The sequence below is a fragment of the Lichenostomus cassidix genome, chromosome 5 (genome assembly GCF_008360975.1).
Source record: "Lichenostomus cassidix isolate B80296 chromosome 5, HeHo_3.0, whole genome shotgun sequence".
Lineage (NCBI taxonomy): Eukaryota > Metazoa > Chordata > Aves > Passeriformes > Meliphagidae > Lichenostomus > Lichenostomus cassidix.
The window spans coordinates 62983045-62999929 of NC_139486.1; the positions used below are offsets into that span (position 1 = coordinate 62983045).

Genomic DNA, 16885 nt, shown 5'->3' on the forward strand with positions numbered 1-16885 from the left:
GGGACGCGGAGCGGGCGTGCGCCCTCGCGCCGCGGTGGGCGGGGCCACAGCCGGCGCCCCGGCGCGTGCGCGGGACGTACCACCGCGGGTACAGGGCGGGGGGGGAAACGGAGGACGGCCGGGACCTGGCGCTGCGCACTGCGGGAGCGGGGGGAGCGTGCGGCCGGCAATGCCCGGTCCCCCCGGGGACCCTCCACCCACAGCAGACGCTCACAAGCGGCAACGGGCTTCCAGATTTAATAGCAAACGGTACAAAAAGTATAAAACAGAAGGGCGGGTGCTGCACCGGGGCCACACCGCGCTGAGGGGACAAGGAAGGGGCACAAGAAGCAGGAGGAGGGGGCACATCCCGCCCTTCCCCTACTTGAGGTCCATGAAGCGAATGTCCATGATGAGCAGGAAGTTCTTGGGGAGGGGCCGCGGGGCAGGGGACAGCACGGTGAAGACCTGGCGCTCCAGGTCGACGCCGGTGACGACGATGAAGCCAGCCACGCTGGTCTCGGAGATGTTGTCGTCGGGGCTGTCAGCAGTGCTGACGCTCAGCAGGTGGTGCACCATGTCCCGCCCCGGCGTCACCGGCACCAGCTTCAGCTGGTTGTCCTCCTGCGACATTCCCAGCGGCAGGCACGAGTCCGGGATGGTGGGAGCGCCCACCTTGTAGATCTTGACGTCGGAGAACTTGACGTCGAAGGCGTGCGGGTAGAAGCAGCCGCGGAAGCCGTAGAAGTACTCGCGGATGCGCTCATCGCGGCACTCCCGGCGGAAGTCCTTGGAGCGCTCCACCACGCCGCCCGACTTGGGCAGCAGCACGGTGCGCACAAAGTGGGGCAGGTCCCGCTTGAGCTCGTTGTAGAGGCGCTCCTGGTCCAGCACCACCACCACGTCCACCTCGAAGGCGGAGGCGGCGTGCACCAGCGCCTGGTAGCCCGAGCTCTTGACCCAGCCGCAGGTGTTGATGACGCAGCCGCTCACCGACGCGCGCCGGTTCACCTCGCACCGCTGGTTGAAGACATCGGCCAGGCACGACGTGATCTGCGGGAGGAGGGGGTACATAGAGGCACCTCTGTCCCCGGCTCCTTCACTACCCTCAAAGCCTCGATTCTGAGCAGCCACACAGGGTAAAATCGTGGAACTGTAGAATGGTCAGATTTGGCTTAAAGCCCACCCAGTTCCCTAGGGCAGGAGCACCTTCCACCAGCCCTGTCCAACCTGGCCTTGGACACTTCCAGGCATGGGGCATCCACAGCCTCTCCTCACAACCCTGCAGGGCCTCACCACCCTCACAGCAAAAGAACTTCTTCCCAATAACTAGCCTAAATTTCCCCCCGTCACTGTGAACCCATTCTGCCCTGTGCTATCACTCCATTTCCTGACCAAGAATCCCTCTCACGCTTCTCTGTAACCCCTCCAGGACTGAAAAGGCTGCTCTGAGGTCACCACACAACTTTCCCTTCTCCAGGCTGAATTGCTCCACCTCACTCAGCCTTTCCATGGGGGAGGTGTTCCAGTTCCCTCAGTCAACTTCATGTCCTCCTCTGGACTTCGTTCCCACCCTGATCCGACAGCTGGGAAGTGGTGACTGGTCGTCCACGAGGCTGAAGCTGCTTTTAAAACGTGTTGTGCTGCCCCCAAACAGCAGCAGCAGCAGGAGCACCCCGGGGATTCAGAGGTGCCCTGGCGTGGAGAGGGAGGAAAAAGCCTGGGGAGCTCTGGGGCCAGATCCAACCCGCTGCTAGCCCCCCGTGCTCACCTTGTTGTAGAGCTTGATGTTGGTGCCGGGCGTGGTGGAGCCGAAGTGGTAGACGAGGGGCGCCTGGAGGGAGAAGCCCTCCTCCACGTCGGCCGGGCGCTCGATGTACAGCGCGCCCATGGTGCCGGGGATGGACACCGAGCCCTGCCCCACGTCCAGCTCCACGAAGGTGGGCCGCCGGCCCAGGCGCACGGCGTAGTTGAGCAGCAAGCGGCACACGGTGGTCTTGCCCACGTCGGTGGGCCCCACGACCATGACGCGCGGCCCGCGCTCGTCCTCCCGCTCGGCCTGGCGCCGCATCTGCTCCAGCGCCGTGTGCGTGTTCAGGTACAGCAGCATCGGCGTGTCCCGCGACACGTAGGCCACCTCGGTGCGGCCGCTGAGCTGCACGGTGCAGCCGTGCCACGTGAACACGGCCACCTTGGCGCCCGCGTCGAACGTGAACTTCTTGTTGCGGGTGAGCTCGGTGCCAAACACCTCGGCCATGCCGGTCAGCAGCTCCAGCTGCACCGTCTGCCCCGCCTCCACCTCGAACCGCAGCTCCGTCTCCCGCTCCAGCTCGAACTTGGCCACCTGCTTCTTCTCCTCGGCGCCATCGTCCGCCATGGCGGCGCACCGGGGGTCCCGGGCCCGCCGCCCCCCACCCGCCGCGGCCGCGACGGAAATGACGTCAGAGAGGCGCGCCGAGAGCGGTTGGTGCCCTGGTCACGTGGGGTGCCTGGGTCACGTGGAGGGGGCGTGTCCCGCGCGGCTCGTTTGCATGTAATTTGCATGTCATTTACATATCGCCCGCGGTCCCTCCTCTCGTTTGCATCTCCTTGCAGCGGGGCTCCCCCGCTCCCCGAGCCCTCGGGATGAGCCCCGGGCTCGTTTGCGTGCCGTTCGCGTGACATTTACAAGCAATGCCGCTCCGCCCTTCCCCCCGCCTGAGTTACACCTCACGGGGGACGTGAGGGGACAGGGAGGACTGGGAGGCACGGAGGGACACTGGGGACAAGGCAGAAGGCGGGGACGTGCGGGGACACGAGAGACACGGGGGAAAAGGGGACATGCGGGGACACAAGGGGGACATGGAGGACACGGGGCGCGGGAGGAACGGGTTGGTTACGGGAACACGGGGGGACATGGGGGGACATGGGGGACCGGGAGGTGCCAGCGGCCGCAGGGCATCCCCGGAGGCCAGGCTGACGTCGGAGGGCCGGGCGGTGACGTCAGGGCGGCGGTGGCGGGCGGTGACGTCAGGGCGGCGGGATGAGTCACGGTGCCGTGATGCAGCCCCCGGGCACGCAGGGCCCCCCCGCGCCCGCCCCGGGGACAGCGGCGACAGCGGCAGCGGCGGCAGCGGGGACAGCGGCGGGCGGTGAGCGGCTCCGGCCCCCCGGGAACCCAGGGAGCCCGGTACCCCTCCATCGTGTCCCCCGGAGACCCCCAAAGCCTCACCGAGCTCCCCGTCGTGTCCCCCAGCGCTCCTGACATTGCCCTCCCGTGGCGGTACCCCTGTCCTCCTCCTCCGCCACCACAAATATCCTCCCCCAGAACCCTCTCCCCTCCCGCAGACCCCCGTCAGCCCCCCCGGGACCCACAATCTACCCTTCGGGACCCTCATCATCGCCCCTCCGCACGTCCGTCGTCCCCCTCTCAAGACCCCCACCAACCCCCAGGTAGGACCCCCATCATCCCCGCCGGGACTCCCATCATCCTTCCTCTGGCTCCCTATTCCCGCCCCCACTCGGTACCCGCAGCTGTCACCCTCAGAGCCACCGTCATCCTCCATCAGGACCTCCATCTTCCCCCCCGCGGGGATCCCCATTTCCCCGGGACTCCCAGACGTCTCACAAAGAGACCCCAGACCCCTCTTGGGACGCCCCCCGCTTCCGCCAGTCCCTCGGGCCTCCCTTCCCCTCCCGGTTCTCCCGGTGCCCCCGCGCTGCCCCTCACTCCTGCGATGACCCTCCTCCCGGTCTCAGCCAGGTCAGGACGGGGAGCGCCCACCCTGGGGCATTGGGGAGGGGGTCTTCCCTCACCGCCCCCTTTTCCCCTTCGCAGGCCGCCCCCCTTTTCCGCCTCCTTCTGCCGGGGGGCCCCGGCGGAGCTCCCCGCGCCCGGCCGGGCGGGACGGCGGCTCTGGGCGCGCTGCTGCGCTGCTTCCCCTGCGAGCGGCTGTGCGGGGGCTGCGCGGTGCCCCCCGGGGCGCTGCCCCCGGCCATGCCGCCCCCGGCCCGCCGCCGCCTGCCCCCCGCCGCCCGCCTGCCCCCCCGCACCTTCCGCAGTTACCTGCCGCGCTCCCACCGCACCTACAGCTGCGTGCACTGCCGGGCGCACCTTGCCCGCCACGAGGAGCTCATCTCCAAGGTGCCACCGCCGCTCCCGCGCTGGGTGGGCACTGTCTCTCCTGAGGCTGGGACGGTGGGCGTCCCCCTCGCCGTGTCCCCGGGGAGGTCCTGGGACAGTGGGTGTCCCTCCACCGTGTCCTCAGAGTGTTGAGTTTCTCCCCATGGTGGCACTGGGACAGCCAGCGTCTCCCCCACAGTGCCCTTGGAATGGCAATTGTCCCCCCGTGGTGTCCCCAGGGTGGTGAGTGCTCCCCCTGTGGTGTCCCGAGGTGAGGACATTCCCGCGGTGCCCAGCATTGCCCCGCGGCAGGAAGCATCCCCCTCTGCCACCATGTCGTGTTTTGGGGGTGGCAGGTGTCCCCTGTGGTACTCCCGTAGAGGTGACCAACTCCCCCTCAGTGTCCCCAAGGTGGCAAGTGTCGCCCTGCGGTGTCCCCAGGCTGATGTGCTGCACGGTGGCAATGCAGCGGGATGGGAGGAGGACATGGAGAGAGGGGGGATGTGGGGGACCCATCAGTGACACTTGCCGTGTCCCCACAGTCCTTCCAGGGCAGCCACGGCCGTGCCTACCTGTTCAACTCCGTGTGAGTACCGGCGGACACGGGGGATGGCAGAGGGACAGGAGGGTCCCCGGGGGTCTCTGGGCTGGGTGTGCCGAGCCTGTGGGACACCCCGCTCTCGGTGCAGGGTGAACGTGGGCTGTGGCCCGGCTGAGCAGCGGCTGCTGCTGACGGGGCTGCACTCGGTGGCTGACATCTTCTGCCAGAGCTGCAAGACCACCCTGGGCTGGAAATACGTGAGTGCCCCCCAGCTGGGATCCCCACCAGCTGCTGGCACTGCCCGGGGCCTCCAACCCCTGCCTGGGCATCCCAACCCCTGCCCTGGGCACCCCTGGGCACCACAACCCCTGCCATGAGTACCCCAACCCCTGCCTTGGGCACCCCAAACCTTTGCTGTGCACAGCCCCGAGCCCTGGGGAAGGCAGTGCCCACCGCGGCACGGAGGGGGGATGACACTGTCCCGTCCTCCCCGCCAGGAACAGGCATTCGAGAGCAGCCAGAAGTACAAGGAGGGCAAGTTCATCATCGAGATGTCGCACATGGTGAAGGAGAACGGCTGGGACTGACGCGGGGGGGCACAGCTGGGATTGGGGGGCACCTGGGCACGCGCTGGGGGCTGGCGCTGTGTGACCCCGCCTTGGCACCTTCCCTGTGCCCCCCGGTGCCCCCTAGGTCGCGCCAGCCGGGGGGGTTGCGGGGCTTTTCTAGGGCAATAAAGGCTTTTTTTTTTTTAGGAGGGTGCTGAGTGTCACCTGCCCCCGGCGCTGCCACCACCCCGGTTCACCCTGGCGCGGAGTCTGGCGCAGAGGGGGGGGTCCTGATGACCCCCGCCTGCCCCGTCCCCCTCCTCACACGCAGGAGCCGGGAGGTGATCGGTGCCTTTATTAGGATGCCAAGCTGGTGGCGAAACTGAGGCACGGGGAGGAGCAGAGACCCCCCGTGCCCTGGCGAGCTGGGGCGGGTGAAGGGTGAGGAGATGGGGAGGGGCAGAGGGGAAGGAGGGAGGGAGGAAGCAAGGAGGGAGGGAGGGAGGGAGGGAGGAGAGGAGGAGAGGAAGGAGGGATAAGGGATGCAGAAAGGGAAAGAAGGACAGAGGGAGGGAGGGAAGGAGAGGAGGAGGGACAAGCGAAGAAAGGATGGGAGGAGAGAGAGAAGAAAGGGGTAAAGGAGAGAGGGAAGGAGGGAGAGGAGGAGGCAGGGATGGAGGGAGGAGGAAGAGGAGGAGGCGAGAGGGAAGGATGGAGGGGTGGGAGGAGAGAGGACAGGGACAGGAGGGGCAGAGTCATGGCTGGGGGTCGCTGAGGCGTCCCATGAAGACGGGGAAGTCGCCGGTGTTGTGCCAGAGGACGAAGAGGAAGGGGCGCAGGGCCTCCAGCACCAGGGCCGAGCGTGCCACCGAAGTGGCCATGGCCGCCGCCGCCTCCACGCCGGCCTCGTCCAGGGCCAGCACCGCCCGGTGCCGCGCCGTGTTCACCTCCGCCGGGCCCCGCGCCAGCCCGCACAGCTCCGCGTCCAGGAACAGCCCGAAGTCTGCGGCACCCGGCCTCAGCGCCACTGCCGCGGCACACGGGGACACCGGGGCAGCGGGGGCCGAGGGGACACCAGGGATGGAGGGGACACCGAGGGGACCCGGGGACATCGAGGGGGGGCCGGGTACACGAGGGACCCAGAGAAAACCAGGGGGACATGGAGATGCAGGGACACTGGGGATGGAGGAGACACCGGGACACACTGGGGACACTGGGGGGGGGGCGCCAGGGGACACTCAGGGATATGGTGAACACCAGGGAGATGGGGGACATTTGGGCTACTGGGGACATGGGAGACAGCAGGGATAATACGGGGACACTGCGATGCAAGGGGAGATTAGGGGCGCTGGGCGTAGCAGGGCACATCCGGGGCACTGGGGACATGAGGGATACCAGGGACACGGGAGTATGGGGGGACTCAGAGGAAACAAAAGGCGTGGGGACACCAGGGACATTGGGGTCTTTCGGGACACTGAGGAAAGCGACCCCCAGGGGAGAGGGCCGTGTCATCCTGCAGGGAGTAATGTCACCACGCAGGGAGTGACGTGACCCCGCAGCCCACCCAGCCCCTGTGGTGTCATCAGGGGTGTCCTTACCCATGTTGTGGACCAGGTCCACCACATCCAGTGCGACGTCGAGGTGCAGGCGGGGCAGGGACAGCGCGGTGGCCCGGAGGGGGGTGCTGGCCGCCCGCCGTAGCAACCCAAGGAAGGTCGGGGGGTCCAGCGCCTGCTCCAGGGTCTCCAGAGGCTCCAGGGCTCCCCGTGGCATCAGCACTACCAGGCTCAGCTCCCCATTTAGCTCCAGCCGTCCCACCTAGTGGACAGACCCCCACCTAAGGGCCACTGTAGGGACAACACGGACCGGCACCGTCCAGTGCCACCAGGGAGGTGCCAGCCTTGCATCCCCCAAATTCCCGGGGGATCGAGGTCACAGCCTGTTCCCCTTTCAGTGCCGAGGGAGTGATATCAACCTGGCATCCTCCCCAAATGCCGCAGGAGTTATGTCACAGCCTGGCATGCCTCCTTAGTGCCACCGGAGTGACATCATGCCATTATCCCCCCAGAAGTGACCCCTCAGGTCCACAGCGCCAGGTGGCTAGTCCCAGCCAAGGGGTACCTGGACCTGCAGGCGGGAGTCGGTGAAGGAGGCCACCGGGTACTTGGCACTGGTCATGGTGGGCACCTTGCGGGGGGGATGTCCGGGCCGCAGGAAGGGCAGCAGCACCGTCTTCTTGCGGTCCAGCGGCGTGCGCCAGGCGGCTGTGGGGACACGGCACCGCGGCTGGGGCTGGGGGGCACCGGGGGGCCGCACGGGGTGGCCTCAGCCACACGCCCCCTGCCCGGCGGGTCCCGGGGGGATGCCGGGCGGCATGGCCGTACCGCGCAGGTGGACGGCGCCGAGCAGCAGCAGGCGGGGCTCGGGGGGCAGCGCGGACAGCAGCGTGGGCAGCAGCCCCTTGCTGGCCTCCCGCACCCAGGCGTTGATGAGCTGCAGGTCCAGGCTCTCGTTGCCGCTCAGGGCGTACGGGCGGGCGCCGTAGAAGCGCAGGGAGTCGTTGAGGAAGCGGGGCCGGAGGTGCAGCTCTGTGGGGCGGCACGGTCGCGGTGTCAGCCCGCTGCCCACCCGGCAGTGGCGGCTCACCGGCACCCGGTGCCCGCCTCACCTGGGTGGTGGAAGATCTGGGAGGCCGAGAAGAGGCCGGGCTCGCTGGCCAGCTGCTTCAGGGCGCCGTGCACGCAGCCCAGCCCCGGCGGGTACGCCAGGAGGGCGGCCAGACGCTCCTGGGTCTCGCCGCGGGCGCCTGCGGGCACAGGGGAAGCTCAGCGAGGTGCCCCGGCTGTGACAGCGGTGACACGGCTGTGCCGGTGCCCGCGGGCAGCCCCTCACCCAGCAGCAGGTGCGAGAGCCCCATGGCGACGTTGATGGGGGAGAAGAGCAGGTTGGCGTCGGGCTCGGCAGCCTCTGCCATGTGCTGGTAAAAGCGCAGGGCGAAGGTGCCCAGAGCCTCGGCCACGGCCGCCCGCTGCTCCCCCGTGGGCTCCCCGCAGGTCTCGGCCGGCTCCTCATCTCCGGGGCATGGAGGGGCGCTGGTGCTCGGAGATCCCGGAGCGGTGCCAGCTGTGGGCACTGCCGTGGTCCAGTTGGCCGTGGTGTCCGGCTCCTCCGGTGCTCCCTCGGGCCCTGTGGGCCTGGGCGCATCTGTGACACCCCAGCCAGGCAGCCACTCGGGGTGGGCACTGGAGGTGGGCACAGGCAGGACAGGTGCCCCCACGTCTTGCGAGGGAGCAGGGGAGGGAGCAGGAGGCACAGGCGGTGTCGGGTGCTCTCTGATCAGTGTCATCCGGGTGGGAGAGGCCTCCAGAGAGAGCACCTGGGCACAGGGACTTGCGTGAGGGGGACACAGGGCACCCAGAAGGGGGACTCAGGTGAGGGGGTATAGAGGGGTGTTGGGCACAGGGAGCCCGTGCCCCTGGACCACACTTACTGGGGTGACAATGACCGTGGCTGTGGCCACCAGCCACGCCAGAGGCAGCCAGAGTGTTTTGGTGGACATCCTGGTGGGAGGGCACAGGTCAAGGGCAGGACAAGCACCCAGCACCCCCACTCCAGCGCCTGCACCCCCACACCCTGCACTGCCCGTCCCCCAAACCCGTGCAGCCCCACCCCAGGGTACCCCCGCTGTGTCCCCCCCGGGGGACCTGCTGTGGGGGGTGGGAGGAGGCAGCACCCCAAGCCCACCTTGGTGCTCGGCAGGTTGGTCCCTGCGTGTCCAGCGGCCGCCGGGGGATCTGGCCGGGTCCGACCCTGCCTGGTTAAAGATTAAGGAGGTTCCCGTAAATCAGCTGGACACGGCCGGTAATGCAGGGGCAGCAGTGGGGGGCGGGCAGGAGGGTGCGGAGGCAGCCAGGAGTCGGCCCCGCGTCCCGTTTTGCTCCCGTCAGGCACTCTCTGTCACCCGGCCCTCTGTCACCCACCGCTCCTGGGACCCCGGGGTGACGAGGGTCCCTGGCCGCCCTAGCCCGTCTGTCTCCACCCACCCGTGCCAGGGGCGCGGCCGGAGAACCTCGTCCCGCCCGCCCAGAGGCGTGACCCCACGGAGCCCATCCCCGTGGCACCGGGCACCGATCACCATGGCCGGGCGGATCGCCAAGGTGGGCACCGGGGGCACCGGGACTGCGCCAGGACTCCGGGGCCGCTGCGGTACCGGCGCGGGGTCCTGGTGTCCGCACCGGAGCGGAGGCTGAAGGGAGCCGAGCTCGCGGTGCGAGATTCCCGGTAGCGGAGTGCGGAAGGGGTTTTGGAGGGTGTCAGTGCCGGTGCGGGGGTCCCGGTACCGGGGCGAGACAATGCTGCGGGGTGTCAGTGCCAGTGCGGGGGTCCCGGTACCGGGGTGCGGGACGGTGTCAGTGCCGGTACGGGGATCCCGATACCGGGGAGAGGCAGTGCTGCGGGGTGTCAGTGCCGGTGCCGGGGTTGCGGTACCGGCGAGAAGCAGTGCTGGGGGCTGCCAGTGCCGGTACGGGGATCCCGGTACCGGGAAGCGGGGGGGTGTCAGTGCCTGTGCAGGGGTCTCGGATCCGGGGTGAAGCGGGAGAAGCGGTGCTGGGGGGTGTCAGTGCGGGTGCGGGGGTCCCGGTGCCGGGGTGCGAGGGGAGCAGTACCAGAATGGAGGGTCGCCGGTGCGGGGGTACCAAATCCCCCTGCGCGTTTCGGTTTCGTTTCCCCGGCGGGGCGGCCAGGGGTGTGTCCAGAATGCAGGCACCGCCCACAAAGGTGTGCCATGTAATTCAGTCCTGCCCATTAAGGCGCGGTGCGCTGCGGGACCCCGCCTAGAGGCGTGTCCTGGGTGGGGGATTAGCCTATGGAGGGGTCGCTCGGGACACAGCCCCGACTCAAAGGGCGTGTCCCGGACGGCCCCTTCCCCACCCCTTCCCCACCCCTTTCCCGCAGGAGCTGGAGGAGGTGCGGCGCTGGGAGGGGGCCCGCGACGTGCGGCCGCTGGACGGGAACGTGCGGCGCTGGGGCGGGCTCCTGCTGCCCGTGCGTAGGGAGGGGGCACGGGGGGGCCTGGGGACACCGGGGGCTGCGGGGTGTCCTGGGGAGCGGGGGGCCTGGGGATCCCCTGCGCACGGGGGACATGGGGACAAGGGGGCTTGGAGGGGAAGGTGTGCCCCTGGGGACATGGGAGGGACCGGGGGTGACCCTTGGGACCCGGCGTATCTCATGGGGGCGCTGAGTGAGGGTCCCTATTAGGACAGAACTGGGGAGGGTCCCTCTGAAGACACTGCAGGGGTTATGCTGGGGTCCTGCGCTGAGGATATTGGGTGGAGGTTGCCCTCCTGGGGGACTCGGGCTGGCGCGGGGGAGTCTCTATGGAGGGCACTGGGTATCAGGGCTGGACAGGGGTCCCCATGATGGGCACTGAGGTGCCCCCCGTACCCCACAGAACAACCCCCCATACAACACGGGTGCCTTCCGCTTCGAGCTGACCTTCTCCTACAACCACCCGCTGGAGCCCCCCTGCGCCACCCTCCGCACCCCCATCTACCACCCCAGCGTGGACCGCGAGGGCCGCGTCTGCCAGCCCCTCACCACCCACCAGCACTGGCGCCACACCACCCGCGCCATCCAAGGTGGGCACCGTGGGGACAGGGGGGCACAGCACCGGAGGTGCCCCTCTGACCCCCTCACTCCTGCAGTGCTGCAGGACCTGCTGCTGCAGCTGGACAGCCCAGACCCCCAGCGGGTGCTGCGGCCGGATGTGGCCCGGGAGCTGCAGGAGTGCCCCGAGGAGTTCCGGCGCCGGGCAGAGGAACACACGCGGCTCCACGCCGAGCCGCGCCCTGACCCCCGTACGTAAAGGCAATAAATCCTCTCCATCACCTGCTCTTGGCTCCGTGGTGCCTCACTGGGAGCATAGGGGGCTCCAGGACTTGCTGTCCCCAATGTGCCAGCGCTGGGGGATGTCACCCTCCTGGTGGCAGAGCCAGGGCTGTGCCCAACCCAGCACCAACGCCCAGACACTTGCTCGGTGCCAGTGCTCCTCCCTCCAGAGACGAGGCCACCACTGCCTGCCATCATGGCCTTTACTGCTGGGAGACAAGGCAGGGGACAAAGCTGAGGGTGGCACGCGTGTGGGGCCGGGGGGCACCCTCTCAGCGCTTCTTGGTCTTCACGAGGCCCTTGGCCACCAGGCAGCGGTACAGCTCCTGCACGTACGTGTACACGCACTTGGCGTCGGGCACTGGCAGCCGCACCATGTCCTCCACCTCCAGCAGCGGGGCACAGCCCGCCCGCTCCCTGCAGGGGGGACACGGCGGTCACCGGGGCCGGGGGTGGCCGGGGGGACCGAGGGGACCGGGGGGGCGGGGCTGTGCTCACGCACTCAGCAGTGGCAAAGGCCAGGGCGAAGTTGTCCCGGCGGGCATCAGGCTTGAGGGCGGTGAAGTCGAACGCGTCGGGAAAGAAGCTGTGCAGGAGCGCGCAGAAGGCCAGGCCGCTGCCCCAGCTTCCCGAGAAGTTCTGCACGTCCACCTGCTGTGCGGGCAGGGGGGTCAGGCCGTCCCTGGGCCCCCGCCGGACCCTCCCGCCGCCCCCGGCTAGCACTCACCGGGTACCCGCGGGTGCGGGCACGGCACCACTCCAGCAGCATCGTCTTGACGGTGGCGGCCCCCCCTGACCGCCGCAGGTGTGGGGCTGGGCCCTTGGCGGCCCTGGGGGAACCTCGGCTGTGAGACCCCGACACCCTGCCCCAGCCCCACCGTGGGGAACCCCCAGCCCCACCGTGACCCCACTGCCCCCTGTGTCTGGGTCCCCAGTGCCCCATGGCTCTTCCTGTGCCATCCCTCCAGGCTCTCCTATGGACCCCCATTCCTCCCTGTACCACTCGTTCCCCATGCCCCCCAATATCCCCTCTGTCCCATATCCTCCCTCATTGCCCCACAGTCCCCTGTTCTCCTGTGACCCCATGGCCCTGTGCCTCCCAATAACCCCCCATCCCATTTTCCCCCCAATTTCCCTTGTACCTCCGATTGCTTCCTTGCCTCCCAACACCACCACTGCTCCATGACCCACCTGTCCCACTGCCCCCCACTGTCCCATAGCCCCCCATTCCCTCAATGCCCCTCCTGCCCCCCACCCCTCATGCTCCCAATGGGGCCAGGCCCCCCTCACCCTCCAAACTTCTCCAGGATGGCACTGCGCCCCTGTGCCCGGGTCCCCACGCGTGGCCGTCCCCCGGCCCCCTCCAGCCTCAGCCTCTGCCCTGCCGAACTGGGGGCTGCCTTGTTCTGTGGCCCCCCCGACGGAGCACCCCTGCAAGCAAACATGGGTGGGACAGCCATGAGCGTGGGGCTATGGGGTGCCACCCCTGGGGAGGGGTATTGGGGTGCCACCTGTGGGGACACTCACCTCTTGCTGCCCCCTGTGTCCTCAGTGGTGCCAGCTGCAAGGAGAGAGGAGGGGTCAGCGGGGTGCAAGGGGGCACCCACACTCTCTCCAGGCACCCCTGGGGCTCAAGGTCCTTCCCCACGGGGAGGATGGACACGGTGTGGCAGTGGTGACCCCAGGACACTCGAGTGCCATCACCTGCTTGGCTCTTACCTTTGGGGGATGTTGGGGAGGCTGGAGACATAGGGGACATGGGGGACGTGGGGGATGTGGGGGACATGGGAGATGTGGGGGTTGTGGGGGACATGGGAGACGTGGGGGACGTGGGGCTGGTGGCCTCTTCTGGGGACGAGCAGGGAGGGAACTCAGGCCACAGCTCGTCGTCCTCGTCCTGAAGCCAAGTGGGCTCCTGTAAGCAACAGGCAGGGTGGCACTGCCAGCACGGGCAGTGTCACTCACACAATGTCCCTGGCACTGTCACCTTGGCGCTGGCACTGTCACTTGCTCCAGCAAAGGCACCCCTGTCCCCATCCCTACCGCGGCTTCCCTCCCCACCGCCCCAGCCCCGGCTGTGCCACCACCTGCCTGCCCATGTCCCCCTCACCTGTCGGCGCCGAGTGCTGCTCTCTGCTGCCGGGGCCGCTTCTCCCCTGGTACCCTCCTCGGTGGCCCCGGCTGTCCCTGCCTCGGCATCGCCATCGGCACCCCCGGCACCCCCGGCATCGCCCCCAGCACCCCCGGGTGTTTCTGCCCCGCCATCCCTGGCAGCCTCTCCCCCCGTGCACTCCTCTGAGCCCTCCGTAGCCGCTGCTTCACCCCCCGTGTCCTTCGCTTCACCCCCCGTGTCCCCGCCATCGCCCCCCGTATCCCCCCCAGCGCCACCCGCGCCCCGGGCTTCCTTCCCATCCTGGGGGGCTGTCGCGCCCTCACTGCCCGCCCCCGGCCCCGCGGAGGGGTCAGAGGGGGTGTCCGGGGTTGGGGTGCCGGGGGTGGGAGTGCTAGTGTTCGGGGTGTCCGAGCTGGGGGTGCCGGGGGTGGGAGTGCCCGCGGTGGGGGTGTCCGAGGCGGGGGTGTCCGAATTGGGGGTGTCCGAGGAGGGGGTGTCCGAAGTGGGGGGGTCCGAGGTGGGGATTTCGGCGTCTCCCAGGGCGTCCATGTTGCTGCGGTGACTGCTGCAGGGGCACAGGGCTGTCACTGGGATACCCCTCGATGACGCCGTGAGCTGGCCCGTAGCCCCCGGTCCGGCTAACCCCCAGTCTGCGCCCTGTGCCCATGCCCGCCTCCAGCCCTGGCACTCCCACCTTGGGCACCCCAGTTGCCCCCATCCAGGCTCCTCCATGGCCCATCCCGACACCGCAGTAACAGAGCCCGGTCCCCCCACGTCCTCCTGCAGCCCCCCATGCCCCAAACCAACCCTCCCATTCCCCTTCTGCCCCACTCTTCCCCCCACCATGCCCCATGTCAGCACCCCTGCCTCCCTTCCTGCCCCCATTTCCCCTCCCGACCACCCATGTCCCGTCCCGGAGCCGCCATATCCCTCTCCCGACCCCACGTGTCTTCTCCCGGCCCTCCAGTTACCACGGCCGGCCCCCCATAAGCCCCTTCCCGGTCTCCCTTGCTGCTCCCCGGTGCCTCTCTCCGGTTCTCCCCGGCGCGTACCCTCCCGGCCGCTCCCCGCTCCACCCCCGCCCTGGGTACCCCCGTTCCCTCCGGAGCCCCCCGGAGCCCCTCGCCCCGTACCCTCCGGCCGCTCCCGCTCCGCCGCCCCTGCTGCGGCCCGGCCCCCCCGCCCGGCGCTATTTTTACCCGGCGGGGGCAGGTGCCGCCTTCACTCACCGCCCACCCGCGGGGCACGCGTGGGGCCGGCCGGACACCGGGGCATGGCTGGGCAGGGGGGGCACTCCGACAGTCCTATCCGGACAGCGGCGACACCCCACAGGAGCCCACGGCGGGGGACCGAGCCCGTGCCCTGGGACCCTGGGGGCACAGGGGACACGGACACCCTGGGCAGGGACAGGGACTCTCGGGGGTCACAGGCACACGGGCGAGGTGGGGAACAGACACGCGGGGGTACACGGGGGGACACAGGGGAGCAAGGGCACATGGGGGACATGGGGACACCGGGAGCGGGGGGGAGCAGAGATTCCCAGGGGGGAATGGGGGACACACGTACGTGGGGACAGGGGTCACACGGGGACAGCCCGGGCAGGACACCGGGACGCAGCGGGGCACAGGAAGGTGCGGAACAGGGAACACAGGAGGGGAGACCCAAAGGGGAGGTGCCGGGCGCCCCGAGCCCCCGGCCATGCTCGGGCACAGTCCCGCGATGCCCACGCCCCCTCCCGGCTGGCCACGCCTCTTCGGCATGACCACGCCCACTGCGGGGCAAAGGCCTGCTAGAGCGCGCGCCTTCCCCTCCCGCCTCTCGGCCGCCGCCACGCCCCTCCCGAGTACCCAATCAGCGCTCGGGATGCACCCTGGTCCCGCCTCCGCCTTCACGCGATTGGCCGAAGCCGGCTGCGGGGCGGGGTCTCTGCGCGGGTGGGCGGAAGCGCGCCGCCCACGTGGTTCCTGCAGGGAGCCGCCGCCGGGTCCCGAACCGAGCGGGACCGGGGGGGTTCAGCGGGGCGGATCCGAGCGGGGCCGGACCCAGAGGGACCGGCGTCGGGACCAGGACCGAGCGGGGCTGGTGCTGGCCGCCATGGATCCGCTGCGGGCTCAGCAGCTGGCGGCCGAGCTGGAGGTTGAGATGATGGCCGACATGTACAACCGGTGCGGCCCGCCGAAGGGGAGCATTGAGGGTGCTGGGGTACCGGGGGGTGTCCGTGGCGTGGGGGGTACTAGTGATTGTCAGAGGCACTGGGGGACCCTTGGGTGCTGGGAGCGGAGGGGAGTGCGGGGGCGTTTGGGGGACACCCGGGAAATGGGGGGCCCCGGAGGTGCCTGAGGATGAGGGACCGTGGGGGTCCTAGGAGTGCCGGCGATGGCTGTGACGGGGCATACTGGGGGTGTTGGGGTGCAGAGGCCGGGGTCTCGGTGCGGTGATGAGAGGGGTACAGGAGGTGTTGGGGTGCAAGGGCTGGGGGTGCCGAGGATGGCGATAATGGGGGGTACGGGGGGTGCTGAGGTGTGGGGCCGGGTGCCGGGGGTGGTAATGGCGGGCGCAGGGTGTGCTGGGGTGCGGGGCCGGGTCCCGGGTGGCGCATGGCTCAGGCGCCGTGCGGTCCGTGCAGGATGACCCAGGCGTGCCACCGCAAGTGCGTCCCGCCGCACTACAAGGAGTCGGAGCTGTCCAAAGGGGAGTGCGTGTGCCTGGACCGCTGCGTGGCCAAGTACCTGGAGGTGCACGAGCGGATGGGCAAGAAGCTGACGGAGCTGTCGCTGCAGGACGAGGAGCTGCTCAAGCGGATGCAGCAGGGCACCGGCACCGCCTGAGCCCCCGCCCCGCACCCCAATAAACCAGGGGCGTCTGCTGCGCTCCCCTCGCCCCCCAAACCCACCCCGTGGCCGTGTGTTGGGGTACGTGGTGCCCGTGGCTGGTTCTGGGAGCCCCCCTTGCTGTCCCCAGCTGCCATGTGCCGTGTCCTTGTGGGGGGCACCCCTGGGTGCCCCTCCCAGCTGGGCCCAGCCCGTGTAATCCCCCGGATTAGGCAGAGCCGGGCTGAGCCCCTTGTAATCCCCAGTGGGGTGGGACAGGGCTCAGCCCCTCCCTGTCTGTCTGTGCTGGGGGTCACCAGAGGGGACAGCTGGGGGTCCCTGCACAGGGACACAGCCCTGGAGGGACAGGGCACAGGGATACCCACACAGGGACACCCCTGGGACACCCAGCCCCGGCTGAGGATACACAGATGGGTCCAGGTGGGGACAACCCAGGGACACCCCTGCCTGGGCAAAGACCACAGGGGAGGGAACATGGGAACACCCACGTGGGGCCAGCCTGCACGCACACAGACGGACACCCCCACACGCCCTGGGGACAGTTGGAGTGGATGAGGGACGCAGTGGACATGGACACCCAGGGAGCTACACCCACTGAGTGACACGTGCCGAGGGGCACCCCAAGGGGGACACACCCAGGGGGACTGAGGGCAGGGGTGGGCCGTGGCTCTGCGCCCACAGCCCGGCAGCGTGTGCTCCATCTGTGTGCCAGCGCCTGCGGGAAGTGGGTCAGCCTGTGCAGGGTGCGGGTGACGGCGCGGGGGTGGCTCTGCGCCCCGCTGCTCCCGTGACACCCGCCAGCATCCTGCGAGGGGTGCGGGGTGTCGGCGTCACGGGACCCTGCGTGTCACCGACCCCACGGTGGCGCGGGGTGTGTGGCGC

The 16885-nt window shown here is 69.4% G+C and overlaps 6 protein-coding genes across 10 annotated transcripts; 3 read left to right on the forward strand and 3 right to left on the reverse strand.

Moving 5' to 3' along the window:
- Window positions 1-221: 221 nt before the first annotated feature.
- On the reverse strand, window positions 222-2782 carry CLP1 (cleavage factor polyribonucleotide kinase subunit 1). Its single transcript, XM_085063546.1, has 2 exons — window positions 1751-2782; window positions 222-1032 (listed from the first exon to the last, which is right to left on the reverse strand). The coding sequence occupies exons 1-2, from the start codon at window positions 2354-2356 to the stop codon at window positions 361-363; spliced, it is 1278 nt and encodes a 425-aa protein (XP_084919672.1). The 5' UTR covers window positions 2357-2782; the 3' UTR covers window positions 222-360.
- Window positions 2783-2857: 75 nt separating this feature from the next.
- Window positions 2858-5376, forward strand: YPEL4 (yippee like 4). 2 transcript variants are annotated; one of them, XM_085063554.1, is made up of 6 exons: window positions 2858-3148; window positions 3307-3411; window positions 3797-4102; window positions 4624-4667; window positions 4771-4879; window positions 5120-5376. In XM_085063554.1, the coding sequence occupies exons 1-6, from the start codon at window positions 3002-3004 to the stop codon at window positions 5207-5209; spliced, it is 801 nt and encodes a 266-aa protein (XP_084919680.1). In that variant the 5' UTR covers window positions 2858-3001; the 3' UTR covers window positions 5210-5376. The 2 variants fall into 2 exon arrangements, with proteins under 2 accessions (XP_084919680.1, XP_084919681.1); XM_085063555.1 differs by lacking the exon at window positions 3307-3411.
- Window positions 5377-5510: 134 nt separating this feature from the next.
- SERPING1 (serpin family G member 1) lies at window positions 5511-10022 on the reverse strand. Its single transcript, XM_085063547.1, has 9 exons — window positions 9838-10022; window positions 8915-8984; window positions 8661-8730; window positions 8063-8546; window positions 7839-7976; window positions 7555-7758; window positions 7292-7434; window positions 6769-6988; window positions 5511-6173 (listed from the first exon to the last, which is right to left on the reverse strand). The coding sequence occupies exons 1-9, from the start codon at window positions 9956-9958 to the stop codon at window positions 5926-5928; spliced, it is 1698 nt and encodes a 565-aa protein (XP_084919673.1). The 5' UTR covers window positions 9959-10022; the 3' UTR covers window positions 5511-5925.
- Window positions 9201-11062, forward strand: LOC146437084 (ubiquitin-conjugating enzyme E2 L5-like). 2 transcript variants are annotated; one of them, XM_085063553.1, is made up of 4 exons: window positions 9201-9327; window positions 10127-10216; window positions 10623-10809; window positions 10876-11062. In XM_085063553.1, exons 1-4 carry the CDS (start codon window positions 9307-9309, stop codon window positions 11034-11036), a joined length of 459 nt encoding a protein of 152 aa, XP_084919679.1. In that variant the 5' UTR covers window positions 9201-9306; the 3' UTR covers window positions 11037-11062. The 2 variants fall into 2 exon arrangements, with proteins under 2 accessions (XP_084919679.1, XP_084919678.1); XM_085063552.1 differs by having other exon boundaries at window positions 10623-11062.
- Window positions 11063-11244: 182 nt separating this feature from the next.
- On the reverse strand, window positions 11245-14912 carry SMTNL1 (smoothelin like 1). 3 transcript variants are annotated; one of them, XM_085063548.1, is made up of 8 exons: window positions 14402-14912; window positions 13170-13737; window positions 12779-12974; window positions 12587-12620; window positions 12350-12490; window positions 11787-11889; window positions 11562-11713; window positions 11245-11476 (listed from the first exon to the last, which is right to left on the reverse strand). In XM_085063548.1, the coding sequence occupies exons 2-8, from the start codon at window positions 13719-13721 to the stop codon at window positions 11332-11334; spliced, it is 1323 nt and encodes a 440-aa protein (XP_084919674.1). In that variant the 5' UTR covers window positions 13722-13737; window positions 14402-14912; the 3' UTR covers window positions 11245-11331. The 3 variants fall into 3 exon arrangements, with proteins under 3 accessions (XP_084919674.1, XP_084919677.1, XP_084919675.1); XM_085063551.1 differs by having other exon boundaries at window positions 14372-14912; XM_085063549.1 differs by having other exon boundaries at window positions 14306-14912.
- Window positions 14913-15094: 182 nt separating this feature from the next.
- TIMM10 (translocase of inner mitochondrial membrane 10) lies at window positions 15095-16060 on the forward strand. Its single transcript, XM_085063557.1, has 2 exons — window positions 15095-15337; window positions 15799-16060. The coding sequence occupies exons 1-2, from the start codon at window positions 15267-15269 to the stop codon at window positions 15998-16000; spliced, it is 273 nt and encodes a 90-aa protein (XP_084919683.1). The 5' UTR covers window positions 15095-15266; the 3' UTR covers window positions 16001-16060.
- The last annotated feature ends 825 nt before the right edge of the window (window positions 16061-16885 follow it).